General features: G+C 42.8%; 1 protein-coding gene across 3 annotated transcripts in view; it reads right to left on the bottom strand.

Moving 5' to 3' along the window:
- Positions 1 to 5,503: 5,503 nt before the first annotated feature.
- RNF144A (ring finger protein 144A) overlaps positions 5,504 to 21,805 on the bottom strand; it is a 56,202-nt gene continuing 39,900 nt past the window's right edge. For all 3 annotated transcript variants that reach the window (XM_072143532.1, XM_072143530.1, XM_072143531.1), the window contains exons 3-8: positions 20,260 to 20,364; positions 18,739 to 18,799; positions 15,133 to 15,340; positions 14,792 to 14,939; positions 8,722 to 8,811; positions 5,504 to 6,187 (exon numbers count right to left, since the gene is read on the bottom strand). In XM_072143532.1, coding sequence (XP_071999633.1) covers positions 6,056 to 6,187; positions 8,722 to 8,811; positions 14,792 to 14,939; positions 15,133 to 15,340; positions 18,739 to 18,799; positions 20,260 to 20,364 — 744 coding nt within the window. In that variant the 3' untranslated portion in view covers positions 5,504 to 6,055. The remainder of the gene's footprint in view (positions 6,188 to 8,721; positions 8,812 to 14,791; positions 14,940 to 15,132; positions 15,341 to 18,738; positions 18,800 to 20,259; positions 20,365 to 21,805) is intronic.

Below are 21,805 nucleotides of genomic sequence, written 5' to 3'. Positions count from 1 at the left end.
AATCCCAAGACAGTGCCTGCTGCCTCGGGGTTATGATGATACCACAGACAGAACGGAGAGGTCAGGGTTAGGTTGGTTAGTAGATGGTGGAAAGACAACAAGTCTTAGAAAGATTGGGAGAAATTGATCAGAAGTCTCTGAGATCAAAACTGTTCTAGTTGCTCATGGCAACTGAAACGCATTCTGGACCGAAACACTTTGCTTAGTTTAAAATAAAAAAAATTAAAATTTATATCAAGTAATGCGAATTCCAGAAAGGCGCCGACCACTGCATAAGTTTCTATTACAAACCCAATCAGTTGTTTCTTCCTGAAAATCACCTACCTGCTATCCTGGAGTATGGAGGGATTGAAATTCTAGGACCACGCCATGCACTGATTTTAGTGCCCTAAGGTGAGAGTCCACCAGCACTGTTTCGTATAGGAAAGCGTATAGGAAAGCGTATAGGAAAGCTAGGAGAGTGTGCCCCGTATTTGTCTCTTTCCTTTCCCCTTTTATTGGAGGTGCACTGGAGCCGTGAGCCCCTTTGCCTCCTCTCCAGGTTATATATCTCATATTATCAGGATATGTGTGTGATGTCATGAAGATGCCACAAACCTGCACATATACATCAGGTGAGAGGTAGATACAAGCTATACAGGGATCCCCAACCACCAAGACCGGGTCCCGGGTCATGGCCAAAGAACTTCTGCCCCTGAAGCAGCAGCAGTCATGTCTTCTCTCCTCCATGTGGCAGCTGTAAACTGGGCTGAAGTCTGTAGATGTCACCACGTCACATCTTCCAGCTTCACAGCCACATACAGCCACTTCAGAGAGGAGAGGAGACTGCTGCTGCTTCGGAAGAGAAGGAAGATGAGTATATATATTTTTCACAGCGGATAGGTTGCAGAATGGAGGAAGGAGCTGTAGACAAGATGAAATTATTATAATGTGTGGAGGAGGAGCTAGAAAAAAAGAGGCCTTATAGTGCCCCCTTTTCTGTAGCCCCCTTCATATAAAGACAGACCACAGTAAACGGGGCTGCAGGAATGGGGGCATTATCAGATGAGTAGCTGTAGGAAATGGGGCATTATAAGTTGTGGGTTGCAGGAAAGTGAGCTGTAGTTAGGTACAGGGTAATTGTGGACATGCACATTTTTTCTATGGGGGGGGGGGCAGCCAACCGGATCCCTGGAAAATAAATGTTGGCATAGCCAGTCCCTGGTTACAAAAAGGTTGGGGACCACTGATCTAGACAATGCTCCGTGAGCAGCATACATCATCAGCAGGTATACAAGTCACACTGCTGGTATGCTACAATGTATCAGTCTGGAGTGCAGGCTGTTTAGCTCACAGAGCATTGTCTGGACAGGCATCTGCTTCTTTGTTGAAAGCAGAGGTAGCAATGTACAGAATCTCAGCCTCTAAATGGACAGTTTGACTAAGTCTAATAATAAAATTACAAAAAAAATCTTAAAAAGTTGCAGAACTTTTGCTTTATACGGTGACAGGTCCAGTATACACTGAGCAGCGCTGTGACCGGAGCGTTCCCTCTCCTGCGCAGTGTCATTGCAGAGGCTGCAGGAAGCAGCTGTGGGGAACGAGGTTATGACATATTCCGAATTCTTTACTCTTGATGAATATTCCATGAAATGGATAAAGATAAATATAAAGGCAGGTGCAGCCCAGCTGTGCACAACTCCGAAACATATCATGGGAAACGGGAGACAGGATGGATTATCTCTGTGTCCAGGTACTACAGGCAGATCAGTGGGCTGACGAGCCTCATGGTCCTGACAAGGAATCTGTGTCGTGACGGGAGAATATAACATTCTGTCTATAGCCAGACTGCAGTCAACTAGGTGGATTTCATTGTCACAGAGCGATTCTGACTTTAAGCTACACTGATGCTTGTTTAATACCTGAACCGAGTGGCTTTGCTGAAAAAACAATAATAAAATTCAGGACCTTGGGAAAGCTGGGTGCAGATTAGCTGTTGTACATAAGAGTTGCCTGAACTGTCCAGACAGAACTAATCAACCTGAGCTGGATCACTCATACACAGCAGCTAAGGGATGGTGCAGCGAGTGATTACTTCTGCCTGTCAGGCATAACACAGTGATAATATCATTCTCTGGAGCAGGGCAATGTTAGGGTAAGAGGAGAAGCGCTGGGGCAGCCTCAGGAGCGACAGAGCCTCATAATCACAATTTTATAATAGTTTTTTTTTCAGCAAAACTACTCAGTTTAGGGATTAAATTAGTGATGTTTCTGCATCAGTGTAGCTACAGTATTCTCAAGGCATGTTTGGTGCACAATGCATAAAATCAAATGGTAGGTTTCCTTTAAGCCAAAAATGGGAGGGATAAATAAAAAAAAACTAAAACTTGTTGGTATTGGTACATTAAAGGAAACCTGTCATCAGGAATTTCACTTTTACATGATGGTTCCAATAACCTCTGGGCATGTAGATTTGTTGTGCATCTGAATAATTCCACTACTTTTTAATTGTTTCTTTCACATTATCTTCTCTCTGCCAGCAGTGTTCAGTGAGTACCGGGAGCAGTTCATATGGCACACTGGAATTCAACCTGGGATGTGCTGATTCGCCATCTGTTACCCTGCCACTGGCGTCGTATAACTTGTAATATGTCAGTCTAAGTGATTGATGGACTGGACCTTCCTTGGTGGTGCGATCTTCTGCCTAAGGGTTGTTTCTATAGGAGACCATAAGGCGGATTTGTGACCAACAGTGCGCTAACCTTTTATATACCATGCATGAAGCAGTTGATAATCACTGCTGGAATAAGATTATCACTGTGGGCAAATGTCCAGGGCATGCAGCGGCCCTCATGGCTACTGAACGATAAATATGACTACTTCCCCTGATGAAAGGTCCATTACCTCTAGTCCCAGTATCACAACGGGAACACGGTCATCTCTATAGGGCGTACCAGGGCATCCTCTCAATAGGGATGGCTTGGGACTGTCCTTGTTAGGGCAGGAGCAAATTTTGGAGTGTCAGTGGATGATAGGGTGTACCAGGGGCAGTGCTGACAACTGAATCCTGACCTGGACCTACTCATGTGACCTCCCTATTCACTCTGCATACCATTGAGAATACCTCCCTACCATGGTTATTGCTGGACTGGTAAGATCTTTTCTCTATCTTCAGTTGTACATTAACTGATAGATTGGTTCACTATATCACCCATAATATTATTCTATCACTTGGGTTGGTGAATAACAGCGTTTATTGCTGATGCTTATTGTAGTGTTGATTACGCACTGTTAATTGTCATTTTACCCTTCCTATCCCCTTCATTCAAGATGGAGGTATCAGGATATCGTGGATATCACACTTGGGTGTTAGGTGGTAGAAGGTCGGTAACTTGAATCTTCTTAGCCCTCAGTCCCAGACCAACATTCAGGACTCCGCTAGCAAGAGCAACCATTTTACGAGAGCTGCGTGACGCCCTGGAGCAGCAAGAAGGGTGGAAAGAATAAAGGAGGAGAAATGGCAAAAACCTGTACAGGAGGAAAAAGGGGAGGAAGCCATGGAAGAGGATGAGGAAACTTCTCCAACAAGGATTCATAAGAAGACCCCAACACCCCTGCATTACATGAAAGAAACATCTGGAACATCCTCCTGTGGCTCAGTTATGTCACATGTCATTAAGGTGTCAAACATTTTGTGGCCAGGTGTCCCGCCACTATGTACCACAGGCTGAGACCTCTGCCGGGGGTTATGGGTGCTCCACTGTCATGGCACCACCACAAGGACCATCCAGTGTCTCCCCGTGCAGGCCATGAAAAACAAAGACCTATAAGAGGGAAATATTCACTTTTTAAGTCCGCCCTTTACCTTTCCTCTTATCCTTCCCCATATAATACGCCCGCAAAGAGGTTTTGAGGGTGGATACAGTCCATATATAACAGACCATGTTTGAAGAGCTGAATACTGTCCAGGTTTCCCCAGAGGATATCGCCCTTACTGAATGCCTGATCATGAAAGCTCGAGCATATCCCATCTGCAGAGCACTGGGGTGACACTGGCCCAAGTCTAAGTTGTACATTTAATTTTACGTTGCCAGTAGGAATAGAGGAACAATAGAGAAGCAGTTCTAAGAAACTCCAGAATGATTATGAAATTCAAGTAAATCCATTGTATGGTGGCTGGGATGCTAAAAGGGGTTGTCCAATAATAATGAAAAAATGATACATGGCTGGGGCTGTAAAAATAATAAACCTCTTATTAGCGCCTGCTGAGACGCTACTGTTCACTCAAAGTGGGGTCCGCTGTGTCTCTGCCTGTATAAAGGGGATGGTGGCGCCATTCCAACCACAATGACGCAACTGCTACACCATAAACACCCTGCGGTAGTGGGCACGCGGAATAGTGTGTGTGTGTACACACACAAACATATACATATATACATACAGTGGGTATGGAGAGTATTCAAATCCCTTTACATTTTTCACTCTGTTTCATTGTAGCCAATTAGTAAGATCAAAAAATGTATATATATATAAATAATATTATATAATAATATTATTATAAATTATACAATCTCTTATACCTCTTGTGTTACCCCTTCATTCTCATAGACTGTTAATTCTATAATGTCTTACTTTATATGTTTACGTCCCCCCAAAATCTGTACAGCGCTGCAGAATATGATGTCGCATATATATATGTATATATATGTATAAGATATATATGTATATTAGATATGTATATAAGATAATTATTATTTTAACACCTTCAAAAGGGTTGTTATTGATGAAAAATTGTAATAACACATCCATAGAGTAGAAGCCTCAGTATCTGATTGGTGGAGGTCCGACATGCATCACACAATTTGATCAGAAACAGGAAGTAGATAGATCCTCTTCCTGTGAAGTGTTCATATAAAGGTCGTGGAATTTAGTTTCCAATTATCTGAATGGGAGCTGAGGTGCAATGACTTGTTTCAGCCACTACTCAGAGAATGGAGCTGTCTGCTTCTTGCTCCACTTTCTGGTCATGAGTGAGTTCAAGCTTGGACATATTGCCAGAATAGCGTCCGAACTAGCCACGGTGTTGACTGGCCAGGGACAATTGTAGAACGGCTGATCTGTGGGCCGGGTCATAACTTGGGGGGGTGTAGAGGTTGCGATCGCACCCGGGCCCAAAAAGGTTTAGGGGGCCCTTATGGTGTCACTTTCCCATATGAGAAGACTATTACTATAAACCATACATTATAGTCGGGGCCTGGCACAGACTTTGCACTGGGGTCCTACAGCTTCTAGTTACACCATTGTCTGTGGGGATGCTGGGTATTGATATTGATGATATTGACAACCTATCCTTAGAAAACTTATCAAGAATTTTAACTAGGAAAAGCCCTTTTTATGATTTCAATTGTGTGTATGAAGATATTACCCCATGTGTGCAGATAACATACAACGCAGGGAGAAAAGAAGTGCAAAACAAGCAAAAATTGCATAGACTCAAAAATAACAAAATCTAAGAAGACTGGGTTGAAGGTTTTTTTTACTTCTTTCTTTTTTTTACAAATTTTTTTTAAGCAATTCTCACTTTGGTAAATTCAGACTGCAACATACATGAGGCTCAGTGTCCCATGTACCCGGCGGTATAAAACAAAGAGTCAACCTACAGCAACGCATTCCCTTTAGAACAATGCACCGTATGAAACGTACAGCATTTTACAAGTAAACGGAAAAAAAAAGACACACAAATCAAGGTCGGAAATCAGGAATGATACAGACGGGAGGACGCTAAGCTTAAAAATTGTTTAAAATTGGACCGTCAAGACCAGAACCATAGTCAGACCCAACAATTGTTATGTGGATGGATGATGTGTTCTGTACATTGTGCGGAGTAATCCTCATGTCTCCTCCATCACCTTGGTCCTGGAAGGGGCGACGAGGACACGAGGTCTTGGGATAATGGCACAGATCATGTCCCGGGAAAGATGGCCGAACCAGGGAAGGCTGCAACGTGTCCCAAGTGTGATGTAGCCATCAGGAGTGTGCTGGACCGGTGAGGGAACCCACACGACTCTCCTCAGCATTATGTTGGCAGCGGGTCATCGTCTCCTTTACTGCATTTACATTTGCAGCACAAGACAAATGGTGTGGCCAGTAGGAGGAAAGGGGAGGCTACTAACAGGAGGAGGCCGAATCCTGCAAATATTCCAACCACCTGCGGAGGAAAAACACACATGGATAAAATGTGAATGGATCGTCCGTGATATCATCTATGTTCTATGTACCATGACCCATCTCAAATTTACTTTACTAAAGGGAATCTGTCTTCAAAATCCATCCTGATAAACCAGGAACACTTAAACATAGATCCAGGCCGGGACTGTGGTATCTTCTTATATTTGCTTTCCATTGCCTCCTTCCTTCTAAAATCACCTTGTAAAATTATGCGAACAAGCTTAAAGGGCTATGGGCCCTGGGCTCTGGCTTTACACAGGCTGTTGTCTAAGGCTGCATTTAGACAAACATATGCCCGCATAGCAAAAGTGTGCAGCAGCGTACAGCCCTGTGAGGCCATTGAGGTATGGAGGTCATTGTCCCCCATAAATTCGTCTGAATGCAGCCTAAGTCTCGCCTGTATTCTTGGCGGTAGTGAGCACACCGTGGGGGGTGCTCCTTCAGAATGTAACAGCCTATGAACCCACAGCACAGAGGGGCTCTGCCCATAGCCTTCCTGGCTCAGTAGCATAATTTTAAAAGTTGATTTTATGTATGCACAATGTATGCATCCCTCCATATTTTACTTTTTTTGTTCATATTTAATTCAATTTTTAAAAAAGTGATCAAGATGACACAAAAAAACAGAAAAAACAAACTTATATGTATACAAAGTATAAGATGTATACACCATAAAACTGGAGACATTAGGGGTCATTTACTAAGGGTCCGATTTGCACATTTTTTGCACAGCCACTCCACCCCTTAGAGAGAACAGGACCCTTATTCTCTGGATCATTGGGGGTCCAAGCAGGTGGACCCTTACCGTTCACTTTGTTATGAATAATTTACATTTAGGACAAATCCTTTAAAGGGGTATTTCCAAGATAAAAAGATTCTTAAATACACTCAGGATAACAAAATAAAACATTCTCTAATTCACTGTTATTAACAAAAATACAGCATTTCACAGGTCCCTGTCCCTATGGTTGGATTCTTATCATGAATAGCTTCTCTTATCTGCACACTGCAGAGCTCTCGCCCTCCTGCCCTTTCCCCCTGCATTACAAGACCAGCTCAGGCACAACACAGGCACTTCCACATGACAAGCAGCAGCATGCAGAAACTTACTCTACAAGCTACAGATAGATAAGGTCTTTATCTTAGGGAAGGGGAGGCAGCGCTGACTCTGTGTGTGTGTTATAGGTGAGATAGCAGAACAGAGTGTTTAATTGTGTCTTATATCCATCGCTTGACTCTGATCTGTCTCTTTTTCTATGTATCATATATAAGAAGAATGTTCAGAAGCTAAATGAAAATGTAGATAAACCCTGTACCCTGAGAATTTAAGCACATTGTCAGCACACATCATCTCACAGCACTAGAGAGATCATAATGTGTCTGCGTAGAGAGTCCATGCCCAGACAGGGATAGGAGCATTAAAAGCAATAAAAGTAAGTAAGTAAAAGTAAAAATAAGAGTAAAATTGCAAAGTATGGGGGTTATGAATTATCTTTATTGTGCAAACATGACTAGGGGATTAAAATTTGCAAAATTTCTTTAATGGACAAACCCCTTTAAATATTCTCCTGCTCCAAAGACAAAATATAAGAAGCAATAAAAACCTCTGCAAGATAAGAAATACTGTACTGACTATGTAAGAAAATATATAGAATTATTTAAATTATTTTCTTTATGTATGGTATATTATAAAAATGTGCTATTTGTCATCTGTATCATCTACAAATATCAGCACCGCTGTGATCAGGATTTCTTCTTTTTACCACTAGGAGGCAGTATTATACCAAAAGTGGCTGCAGGGTAACGAAATACAAGATCCAGTGATACTGTAAAATTAAATACAGGTTCAAGATATTCAAGATTTTTGTCTTCCTTCTGCATTTATTTGGAGCCATTTTGACAAGGTAAGTATAACGGTGTATATGCATTTCTATATGATACTGGATGCCCTTTACATATGGATTGGACTATGTGTTGACCATTTTTACTCATTTTAGCCTTAGAAGTATCTTCATGTCCAACAGAGGGCAGTATGGGTAATGGTGTACCCCCCCCCCCCAATAACCACATCTCCAGTCACGAGGAGTTTCCATCTCCATCACTTCCAGAATTCCCCAAATTAGTCCAAAATACCCACTTTTATGCCAATTTAAAAAAAAAATATTTAAAGAACATTTTATATTTTACCAATGACTTACTCCTAATATATTTGCTACCTGGCTGACAAAAAGGCAGTATTTTTACTAAAAATATATGACCCTTGGTACATTTAGAGGAGATTATGATGTAGGATGGTGGCAGCATATAGCAGCACATGGCTCTGTAAGCCTGGAGCACAAAGGACGCAATGTTCTGCAGGACGGGCTCTGGGCACGCGGCTCTGCCATGTGCAGAGGCCCTTTGTATACAGGACACAATCCATTATATAAGTAGCTACCCCGCTGACTGCTGCACTTCTTCTATGTGACCAGCAACAGTCTCTTAACAGATCAGCAAAAAAACGTGTTCACCTACCTGTGTCCTGTGCCATATGACGGACGCCCTGGAATGACCTAACTTGTTCCGACAAGGCCCCTTATCGTAATGTATAAGCAGGAAGTCGTCCTGGTATAGGGAGAGAAGAGATTAAGCAGATATCAGTGGAAATGTCACATTAAATAAGACGGGGCATGATCTACGATATATCTACAACCAGCAACATGATGAACTACATGGAGCACAGGAGCAAAAAGCCATGGAGAGTCATGACACCAGCTGAAATCTATCAATAATTAGAGAGCAATCCCTGACAAATAATATTGGTTGCCTCGAACAATGGCCTATTAAAAAAAAAAAAAAAAGTCTCATTACCAAGGTGCCACACAAGAAACCTCTCAGGATGGGTAAAACCAGGGAGCTGTCTCCAGAGCTTCACAATCTTATTTTTTGCAAAACATCCTGATGACATTGGTTACAGAAGAATCTCTTAACTACAGAAGGTTTCAGTGAGCACTGTTGGAATCATAATCCAGAAGTGGAAAGAACATAATTTCACCATCCCAAAATTTTGTGTCCCTCTCTTTACTTTTGGAAATTTGTGAGGCAAGTACAGCATAATCAGAGTAGTTAATAGTAATTACTCGCTAGGATACTGTAAGTTCTGTTTGCATAAATCACAAGTGGGCCGATCAAATGCAGACAACACAAGGACCATATTTTGTGGCCGGATCAGTAAGATTACCACCTGGTTAGTACACCGGCCTGTTGGGCTGATATGATTTTGTACTGGTTCTAGTAGGTATGCTTGTGTATGCGCCACTAATGGGTCTCCCTGATCGCCCACCAATCATGGATCACAGCTGAGTGCACTAGCTCTAAGGCTGCTATCACACTGACATGTGCTCGTAAGGCAAGCACACGGAAAACCAATGGAGAGGGGGAAGGGCGAGTGCTTCTCACCCCTCCCCTCGTCATGTGAAGAAGCGGGCACACCAGTACTAACTGGGGAAGATAGAGCCTACTCTATCTTTCCTCCCGGTACGGTAAGGCGGGCAATACATACATCAAAATGGATGGATGTATTGCACATTGACAGTCATGGGAATATATGCAACCCGTATCGCAACACTAAGGTCGGGGTTGCATATGGTTGTTTTCCCATGTTAGTGGGCGGCCTTACTAAAAGATTTTTAGCTCAGGTTTTTGGATTCTCATTGTTTTATCTTACAAATCCTAATGACAAAAGAAACTGACCTCAGGGATTATTTTCACCTCCGTTTTTCAATTTTAGGGACTTCCTTTATTTTTTCTAATCAATGGCCTGAGAAAAAAATTAAAGTCTGACCGGGACAAAACATAGGTCCAAAAGTTCAAGAAGGAAGCAAAGATTTTGGTGATAAAAGAGGAAGAGACCTCACCCTATTACATTTGATATGTTATATGTATTCGTACATTTGGGGCTCCACCCGCCCACCCAAAAACATCACTAATATCTGTGATAAAAAAATACTTAGGGATAATTCACACTATTCTAGCTGGATCTACCACACCGATTACATTCCAGGGAGGTGGACTTACATCATCCTAATAATCCATGATGCTGTGAGTCGTGGCCTCCCGCAGGACTACAATCCCTTACTGTGATCCTGTTCTCAACAGGAGGCACCGCTGAGTATGTGTGTGTATGTATGTATGTATGTATGTATGTATGTGTGCATGTGTGTGTGTATGTATGTATGTGTGTATGTATGTGTGCATGTGTGTGTGTATGTATGTATGTATGTATGTGTGCATGTGTGTGTATGTATGTATGTATGTATGTGTGCATGTGTGTGTGTATGTATGTATGTGTGTATGTATGTGTGCATGTGTGTGTGTGTGTATGTGTGTATGTATGTGTGTATGTGTGAGTATGTGTATGTATGTATTACAGACCCCAAAATTAATCATAACATAAAAAAGAGCTACAAGTGTATCCTGCTACTCAACAAACAAAATGTAATGGATGATGCTTTACCATGACCATTAATTGGTCAAAGACTATGCTGCATCTCCCCTACTAATTCTGCCCCCTACGGCGTCGCTCAATAGTGGGTCCAGCTGTGTGCCACAGGGAATCCATACAGTAGGAAAGATGAAAGGTCTGGGCCCTTGTAAAGAAAGTTCTATTTTATGGTCTGCAGCAAGTATGAATGGGCACTACTTTCATTTACTGAGTGTAAGGTACATTATGTATTCATCATTCACCAAGAGTTTTTTTACAAACCTTGCATAGTGGTCGTTAACACGAAAACATTGTATTAAACGTTATGTAATGATAGTGCCTCTCTATTTATTTAGCTCCACTCATGTCCCCGCCCTTCTGCTGAATTCTGTCTTTCTACAGAAACATACAGAGATATCAGACTACACAGATGTTCTCTGGAGAGTCGCAGCAGCTAGGTCTCCACCACCCAGCTTTGAGAGTAATATCACATTAAAGTTATAGGCTGCAGAGAAGATCTACCGTATGATCGTATGATTGACTCAATGCCTGGAAAGGATGCTATCCCCGATGTGGAAATATTAGGTATCATCTGATCTCATATTAGGTTTCTCTATCTATAAATCATACTATATATAGGTCGCATTAATGCCTGTACAAGCATCATAAATGCTTGTACAGGGAGGTTTACTCCTCAAATTTAGTCCCATGCAGATACATCAGCACAGAACTATTTTCCGTTTTCTTTCTGGCAGGACGCAGCCTCTTCCCGTCTCTTCATTGCTGCAGCCGGCGGACCGATAAAAGGTCATGTGACCAGAGCCCAGTTATTCAGTAAAAGATGCTGATCTCCAGTCACATGAGCTCTGCCTATCTCCATGGCGTTGTGCATCCTGCACAAAATGGACCTCATTTATTAAACTGGCTGCACCTGTTTTCTGCTAAAAACACAGAACACTGCACCTAAAGGGGCGTTCCGGGGGCGTTTTTCACTGGGCGCCAAATTTAGGTTAAAAGTCAGACAGAAAATTGGCGCACTCCGAATAAACTGAGTGCTCAAATAAAAACTGGTGCACTCAATTTAAATACGATTGGTGTGTCCATTGTGCGCCAGATAATTGAAGTGTGCCAGTACTCAATAATCTGCACGTAGAGCATTTTGTGTCACTATTGATAAATCTAGTGAGTGAATGTGTGACGGCCCGATCCTGTACTGTGACAGTGGGAAGATATTATCAGTACCCGGTCACAGCTGCCCCCGAATATCAGTGCTCCTACTGAAAAAAGAATTTAAAAAACAAAGTTACCCCCCACACTCCCAAATAAAAATAAATGAAATAAAAATCTCAAATTTCAAGCTGCAAGTTTTTACAATACAGATACCAGTCATAGTCTATTCTAGGGGGGGGGGGGGGGGTTGGGGCATCTGTCAGTCTGATCTGAGGGGTTTGGGATGGCAGACAGTCTGGGCATTGGGTTTGAAGGCGTCAACCATAGTTTGGACAGGGGGAATCTGGGGCTTCAGGCATAGTCTGGACAGGGGGAAATCGGGGTGTCAAATGTAGTCTGGACAGGGGGATTCAAGGTGTTAGACATAGTCTGGACAGGGGGATTCGGGGTGTTAGACATAGTCTGGACAGTGGGATTCGGGGTGTTAGACATAGTCTGGACAGGGGGATTCGGGGTGTTAGACATAGTCTGGACAGGGGGATTCGGGGTAGACATAGTCTGGACTGGGGGATTCGGGGTGTTAGACATAGTCTGGACAGAGGGATTCGTGGTGTTAGACATAGTCTGGACAGGGGGATTCGGGGTGTTAGACATAGTCTGGACAGAGGGATTCGGGGTGTTAGACATAGTCTGGACAAGGAGATTCAAGGTGTTAGACATAGTCTGGACAGGGGGATTCGGGGTGTTAGACATAGTCTGGACAGGGGGATTCGGGGTGTTAGACATAGTCTGGACAGGGGGATTCGGGGTGTCATACGTAGTCTGGGCAGGGGGGATGCAACAGTCGTAGTATGGACAGCGGGGTCTGGGGTATCAGTTATAGTCTGGACGGTGAGTCTGGGGAATCAGTCATAGTCCACTCTGTAGTGTGACAAAAAAGGGTTGTGCACCCTTTAGTAAATGTATTATGTAAAATTACTATAATTATTTAAATTTGCTATTTAAAGGGGTTATCCGGGTTTAAAAATCTTTTTATGGCCGGGCTGGGGAGGGCTAGTTAAACATAATAAACATGGACTTACCTCCTCCGGCGCCGCCGATGTCCCGCGCCGCGGTCACTTCGATCCGTGCACAGGGAGCTTCCGGTTCTCGTTGCGGACGGCTCCTCCCATCCGTCCCTATCTCTCAGCGTTGTAAGCGCTGGGAGATGGTGCGCATGGGAGCATCTGGCCGGCCGGAAGCTCCCTGTGCGCCGGTGTAATGAAACCGGCGCACGGAGAAGACCGGCCGCGGCGCGGGACATCGGCAGCACCGGAGGAGGTAAGTACATGTTTATTATGTTTAAATAGCCCTCCCCAGCCCGGCCATAAAAAATTTTTTAAACCCGGATAACCCCTTTAAGCACAGAAAACACCGACTGTAATGATTTCCTTGCATAGATATTCATCTACTAACACAATGAACACGTTATTTATTAGTTTTACTGAAAAAGTCATAGGGGGAGATTAATCATAGTGGGTCTCAGGTTCGCCTGTTTTTGCGCCTGGTTTGCTCTTCTTTTTGGCTAATGATCTATGATGGATCTGGTTCTGCCTTAGTAAATGCACTTTGGATTTGTCGCATGTCCCATTCATTTGCGCCTAAATTAGCGCCAATTTTGGCGCAATTGTTAGATCTCATTTGTGAGCAATAATGAAAGGAGACTGAGAAAATGTGACAGAACGTTCAGGGCTTCATCTCTGCACAAAAAACTATCATTGTGATGCAACTGCAGGGACTAAAAGTTACAGATATGTAAAAAAAAAAAAAAATTCTTGCTGAAATGAGTCTTTGCCTTTTTTATTATAATGTACATGAAATGGAGACTGATAATATTCTCAGATCTGTACAATAAGACAATAATCACTCCCAGAGATGATCCTATAGACAATGATGAAGTCGTTACTAGAGAAATTTTACATTTTAAAACTGCTCCGAAGGATTTTCCATGTTGCATAGAGGTGATTCTTCATTTGGGAACCTAAAATGTATGTTTTTAGTAATGAAAAGGGAAGTTTTTTGGAAGTGCAGCTGCTCAGAGCAGGTGCATTTTCTGCGCCTATTTTGTGCCTTTTTAGGCGCAAAATAGTGATAGATCCCGTGCAAACATCTGTATAGGACGCACTCACTATGTCAGATAAGTCTCAGGGACTCAAAATCACTAAGTGCCGAACTTTGCCGTGCGCCAGAAAATGGCGCATAAATGCGCCTAATTAACTAGATGCGCCAGATTTTAGCGCTAAAAGACGCTCAAAACAGTCTAACAGACTATGAATAATGTCCCCCATACTCCTTCTAGGCTAAAAATTGCACCATACCTTTACACCTACGACAACCTTCTTAGGTTTTTGATTTTTTTTATATGTTTGTTTTTTACATATATAATATACGGACAACTTCCCCTTTTTCTTGATTTTATTTCTACTTTCCATGTATAACACAATTCTAGTTTTGCTTCCTAAAGGGATCAGACCTTTATTTCAGACATATCTCGTGATAGTAAAATCAGAAACCACATGAACTAAGCAAAGTGTAAAAATAAAAAGGGAGGAGTCTAGAGACGTCATTTTCAGAATCGTTTCACCTTCATTACACTCCATTCCCTCTGCCTGCTGTAATCTCACTGCATCACAGGAAGTTTCAGCATACAGTGAGAGTGCACAGTGTAACAGACTGGGAAGCTACAGCACGGAGGTGCACTGGTAACCCCCTAAGAGTTTTTATGACTCATTGGCATAATTTTACAAGTTGATTTTAACAAATATAAGAAGATCACCACAGTCACGGTGCCTGGATCTATGAGTAATGTCCCTGGTTATTCATGCTGGATTTTGTTGGTAGATTTCCTTTATCTGCGACTCACATTTCTAACTATATCTCCAACTACCCGAATGACACATATGATATACTCACATCGAGTGACTCTAGGCAGTACCAGCAGAACGCGTGCTTGCAGTTCTTACACATCATTTGTGCACAGCCTTCATCTCTTTCTATGTAGACTTTACATTTTGGGCAGCGTTTGATCGGAACGTCGTCTTCTACTGTTTTTAATGCAGAGCTGTAGAGCAAAAATCCCAAATTGTAAGCGCTATAATACTGTATAAGCAGGACTTAACTACTTTATATACAGGGCTTCTAGCTTCATGTATATTGGGGAAGGTCATACAGATATGAGGTAGGTAGATATTAGAAAGATAGGTAGATTTTAGATGTTAGGATTATTAGTCAGTCCAGTTAGGGCTATGCTGTACCTCGACTCTCCTGGGAGAAAAGTGATTGGCATGTTCTCCTGGCATCCTTGCCCGGGGTGCCAGTTGGCCTTGCATGATGAGCAGAACTCGATGTCACACGATGTGCATTGTACCAGCTGTGGATTCTGGGGTCCTTGCTCCTGTAATTTGCATACTGCTTGGCAAGATGATGATGGGCACCAAGTCCTACATGGATCCAAAAGAACTTCTAACAGGAGAGAAGAGAAAACATCAGAAGGTTATGTACTGCCAATATCTAAATCTTTGCAAATGCAATTGACTGGATGAACATTCACAGGGCATGAGAATGTACCAAAGATGCCATCATGGACCATAGTCATCAAGACGTATGGACCTAAAGTCCAACATTAGAAAACATCCGTACACTGACGTAGAGATAATGGGGGTCATTTACTAAGGGCCCGATTCGCGTTTTCCCGACGTGTTACCCGAATATTTTCGATTTGCGCCGATTGTACCTGAATTGCCCCGGTATTTTGGCGCACGCGATCGGATTGTGGCGCATCAGCGCCGGCATGCACGCGACGGAAATCGGGGGGCGTGGCCGAACGAAAACCCAACGTATTCGGAAAAACCGCCGCATTTAAAAACCGAAAATGTGTCGCTTGGGAAGCGCTTACCTTCACCTGGTCCGGCTCGGTGTATTCCGGCGCGATCAGATGCATTTCAGCGCAGCAGCGCCACCTGGTGGACGGCGGAGGAACTACCTTCATAAATCCCGTCCGGACCCGAATCCTGTTCAGAGAACGCGCCGCTGGATCGCGAATGGGCCGGGTAAGTAAATCTGCCACAGTGTCTACATATCTAAGGAGAATCTCTTTAAAGTTCTGTAGCCTTGACCATTGGGGTAGTATATAATCCAAAGCTTTACATGCAGTTAAGTTGGGTGGGAATTTCTGCCCTGTATATCGGTCCTGAATTACTCAATGTATTTCCTCAAAGGTGAAGAACTTCTACAGGGAATAAGCGGCATAAAAGCATCAAATGGAACAAATGAGGTTTCCACCATAGAAACAATCCTTCACTGGGGAATACTTCCACAATATCACATTGGAAGGCCGTGTATTTTCTCAAGCTACTTGTGAGATGAAGAACGTAGCATGAGGAGATAATAGGACCTACACAGTCTCTTGTAGTACGTGTGTGAGACATGTGTCTGGGCCATACACGTTAGGCACAAGAAATTGGATGGTTTAAAATCCAACAGTACCATATACCGATATAGCACATATACAATGTACTGGGTATTGGCAAAGAACACTACAGGGCAAGGGCAAAAAACTAAATGTATTATTGGAACTTTCATTCATGGACAGATCTCCATACACATAACATGACAGTAACAATCATCCATCCAACAGCTATCTCTCCCAACTCCTTCCTACAAATGTGTGATGACAGGACATAGCATGACTGGCCAGGCCAAAAGTGCATGTGTAATGATTGGACAGAGCATGATTGGCTTGGCCAAAAGTAGATAAGTGATGATTGGGCGGCAGCCCACGATTGGCCAGGCCAAAACTGCATGTGTGATGATTGGACAGAGCATGACTGGCAAAGCCAAAACAGCATGTGTAATGATTGGACAGAGAATGATTGGCCGGGCCAAAAATGGATGTGTAATGATTGGACAGAGCATGATCTACTCTGCCAAAACTGTATGTGTAATGATCGGTCAGACCATGATTGGCCCGACCACAAGTGCATGTGTAACGATTGGACAGAGCATAACCGGCTCTGGTAAAAATGCGTGTGTAATGATTGGGAACAGCATGATTGGTCAGGCCAAAAGTGCATGTGTAATGATTGGACAGAGCCACTGCCAGAGGTCTCCTACAATCTTTACATCTTGAATATAAAGGCCTTCATTCTCACCAATGATCCATCATCAAAATATAGCCCAATCGATGCATTTACAAGCAACTTCGTCCAAGGCAATGAGCACGTGTTACCGTCCATCGTCACAGCTCAGCCAACAAATATCCATTGTGGATGTGCATTGGCTCTTATAATTCGGAGCAGTCACCTCTCTTATCAGTCACACATGGTAGGAAGAATAGGTCTCCCATAGATGAATTAGATCTAGATGATATTATTCCCTGAAAGATTTGCTACTAAATCAATGACTTCTTTTCAACACAAAGATGAAAGGACATTGGGCACGATCTACGACCCGGCTGGTAATTAAGGAGATAGCTTTAGAGGCTCCTGATTTCTTAATCTTTCATCTGAGGCATGCTGGAAGGACAATAATAGAAGACCTTTTGTGAGGGGAACACGGCCTAAATCATTCATGGCTTCCTTGCTCTGGTAATTATGCAGCTTGGCAAGAAGATTTCAGATGATGGAGCATTCATTAAAGGTAAAGGCGCCCAAGCATCCCATGTAATGCTCAGTATGGACGGGCATGAGAAGGGGCAGGCGGCCAATGCTTACTTCTCCAAATTGGTAAGTAAAGGGACAATAGGTATGTCACAAAACAGATCAGTGCGGCTCCGACCCTCATTTGGAGCTGAGCTGCAGTTACCTGGCCAATACATTTCTTATGGCTCCATTATCTGTACTAAAAGGGCTGGAAACTTTATCTCATGTGTAGGGGGTAGGATATTAGGTAACATGCTAATATCTATCTATTAATAGTTCTGCTCCTCTTTCGTGACATGTAAAGTGAGGCCTCCTGTCTTTTACCTCATTAGCCAGAGATTCCTGACCATAAAATGGCCGCAGATGGAGGGTCATGTGATCTCTATCTTTCCATGAACAATCTCCCTGCCAGGACCTTGCTATAAAGCTACATTCATACCAGTATGTCTATCGTATCGTAGTACGGTGGGCATACATCGGCGCCGAGGAGAGAAGGGGATGAGCGCTGCTCACCCCGACCCTCTCCATAGCAATATATGGCGCATGGTGCCGTATTACGGCGAAAGATAAGACATGTCCTTTCTCCCGGCTACGGAACGGTACAGTGCCCCACGTGTGCTGCACCGTACCGCTCTCGAAGGGTGCCGTGTGCCCATTGCCATGTATGGGGGACGTATATGCTGTATATAAGTCGGCCTTATATACGTCCCCCATACGTTCATGTGAATGTATCCTTAAATTCATGAATAGTATCATTAGGTCCTGGCAGGGCGATTGTTCATGGACAGTTAGAGATCACATGACGCTCCATTTGACTGATGAGGTAAAAGACAGGAGGCTTCACATATATCAAAAAAAGCGGAGCAGAACCATTAATAGATGTATATTGGTAAATTACCTCATATTCTGCCCGCTACACATTATAAAAATCTTGAGGTAAAGTTACATTATATCACAAAGAATGGAGCCATAACAAATGTAGTGGCCAGGCCAGGTAACTGCAGCTGCGCTCCACATGAGTGTCGGAGCCATATTGATCTGATATTGATCACCTGCCCTATAGATAAATCATCAATATTAATGACAAAGTCAAACTCAGCGCTACCTACAGTACCCCAGCTATGGCTACTTACCTGTCCCAACAAAAACTATATTCTGTGTGAGAAAAATTTTGCCTGGCTAATCTCCCCTCACATAGAAATACCATATTATATCACTTACCTCTTTCAAACTGCAGTTTCTTGTACCTTTGCATTATTTCTGCAGCCACCATGCATTCAATCTGTTACAAAGGAGAAAAAGAGAACATATGAACTAAAAGGGAATCATGTGGACGCATTCTCAGATCTGTGTTTTCTTTGAAGACGGTCCAACGCAGCACTGTGTCCTGATCAGGAGGGTGCAGCACCCACAGGTCCTGGCAAGGCTTACAGAAGGCACATGAAGAAGGGCAGGCCGCTCTGTAGATGCCTTTGCGAAGTTGAGGTGAAGTATATTTCATGTGCAGCGACGTTTCAGCATCCAAAATCGAAACATTGCAGCACATGAAATAATCTTCACCACAACTTGACATTAGGACGAAACGTGTCGGTCTGTATTCACACTATGTCTGGACTGTTGCTGTGAATAACTTTTTATAATATGAAATAAAGAAGAATAATTTTTTTAAGAGTTGGACTTTCGAATTTACCTCCGTGCCACAAAGGAGCCAACTACTGGTGATGTGAGCTGGATTCCGTTTTTTTCTTTTATAACTTTACATTGGCATCTGGAGTGCTGCCTTTCTTTTCTTATATGTTCCTATGTAAGTAGTGATCATAGGACAGCACCCACTGTTACTGGCTGAAACTAAGTGGGGTCTAATATATAATTCAGCCGGCTCCTTCTAGGTCTGTCTTTGGCGCACCACTGTCCTTCAGATTCATAAAGTGGCTTTTGGCCCTTCATAAATCTGCTGGCAATGTCTTATGCTACTTGGGTTGTTAGCGACAGTCGCATACAAAGTTGAAAAAAAAAAATCTAAAGACCATGGTGTGACTGGTGTCGCTTTGCGCCAAAACTTGCACCTAAGTGGAAAGTCACAAATCATGAATTCTGACCTATTGTGAAAACTTGACTTTGCAAGTGTGAAGAATTTCGGTGCAAGGCGGGTCTATGTCAAAGTGACTTTGCACATTCGATGTTCATTTTGCTCAAAGAAAAATCGCAAAACAGCATTGGCCCACAACAACGTCACTCAACATCACCCCCAATGAATCCATAAGGGTCACACGGGTGGAGCGGCAACTGCAAATGGCCAAAACCAATGCACTATTTTGCAGGTGAGAGCTCATCCACACGGGTGTGTCCATTGCACGTCCACAAAAAACCCATACGTTTTCATATTTCAGTATGTATTAGTATTTTATTATAATTATTGTATCCATATCCATTTTTCAATTAGGTTGTTTATCTTTTTTTTTACTTCCACAAAAAGAAAAATGCAAAACACCTGGCACCGCAGCATCAACTTAGAAATAGCTAGCTCTATGGTCACTGTCAGACATACGTATGCTACACCGGGCACCCGGGCACAGCATATGTTCAGCTGCAGAGGTGGAGGGGGAGCACTCCTTACCTCTTCTCTCTCCATAGGAAGCCGTACTGCCGGGCCGTAAAGCGCGTTCTATCCTTTTTCCGTCGCGGTGACACAAGTGAACGTGGCAAAGGACACAGGAAGTTATCATATCATGGCTAACTTACCTCATTCTCTTGTAAGTTGCCCCTCTTCGGACACCCAGCATCAGGACAGCTGATAGCAGTTTCCAAACCTTCTTTTATTAGAAGTTCAACGTATTGTTTCAAACACTGGAACATAAAAGAGAGGAAAAGGTAAAATGTGCAATTCATGGCATTTCTGCAACATTAAAGGTGGTGTTTCCCTAGTGGCAGGGGACACCTAAGGGAGAGGGGGGAAGAAAAAGTATATGAGGCCTTACTGAGGTTTCCCAGTTCCCGCACCAGTGTTCTGTTCCTTTGCTGATTTATATAAAAATATATTGTATAAAAAAAAAAACAATATATCTCTAGGAATCCTGGAAAATCCACAAGGAGGACAGCGCAAGTATAAGAAAAAACCAAAACAGTGTGTCAGGAATCATAGGATTCGCTTTGGCCAATCAGTAACCTCCGCAGGATCGGTGATAGCAGTTGGCCGCAGTTTGTCCAATCAACCCAAGAATTAGGAACAAAATAAAATCAATTGGGTAAAATTTTCAAATATCGCCTACTAAAAACTTATTTCGGAAAAAAGTGTAGGTTCCGCATCAGCAGACCAGACGAATAGATAACTAGAGGCAGAGTCTCTCCTACAAGTGACAGCCAGTATGTATTTGCCTTCTATTTGCATTGGGATTTTCATTTTTGATAACTCGGTGACCAAATGATTCAGAGAAGGAGGAGGCCAAACCTAGTTACATCAGCCATTGACTTACAGAATAGTTGCCAATAGGGGGCACTAGAGTGACAATTGTCTTCTTTTTAGAGGAGATTTATTTTTCATAGTACCAACCTTCCATGTGGAGCCAAGTCATATACTAGTAGGGCATCAATTATAAGTTAAAAAAATGGGGAAAGTCCCGAAAAGAATTATCCGTATCAGCCAATCCCTTCATTTTGGAGGGCGTTTCTTCTAAAACCCCCAGTAATCTACTGTAATATGCAGGGAAATACGCAAGAAATTGTTCAACTACCCTACAGCGCCACCACAGGGGCAATGAAGAATTGCAAGGTACTCATTAAAATCAATATTATTATTATTATTATTATTATTAAAATCAATGGACTCAGTATTTGATTGACAGCCATGTGTGTCGTCCTAAACAAGACATGCAAGTAAATGCAAATAAGGAATTTCCTAGGATATCTACACACATGTGAACTATACCAGACGCTCCTATACTATGTATAAAATGAATGAATGTTGGGCATATAATACGGCTGTCAGTACTGACATTACATAACCCGGATGAGATTAGCTGTACGGTATATTAGATTATGTGATTATAGGGACAATCTGCCCTTATACTGGGAACAGTGAGACACACAAGGGCAGATATGGCCGGACAGTAGTAAGTAGTGAAATGAAGGTGTAAAAGTCTAAACATTGCTGCTCTCTTCCCCAAAACAGCGCCTCCCACGTCCTCAGGTTTTGTGTGGTATTGCAGTTGAGGCTCATTCACTTCAATGGTATGAGCTACGTATAACTGGACAGGAGAGGTGATGTTTTTGTAACCTTTTAGATCGGTGT

Source organism: Engystomops pustulosus, chromosome 3 (assembly GCF_040894005.1).
Source record: "Engystomops pustulosus chromosome 3, aEngPut4.maternal, whole genome shotgun sequence".
Taxonomy (NCBI): Eukaryota; Metazoa; Chordata; class Amphibia; order Anura; family Leptodactylidae; genus Engystomops; species Engystomops pustulosus.
Note: the sequence above shows the minus strand (reverse complement) of the source record. Positions and strands in the feature narration are given on the sequence as shown.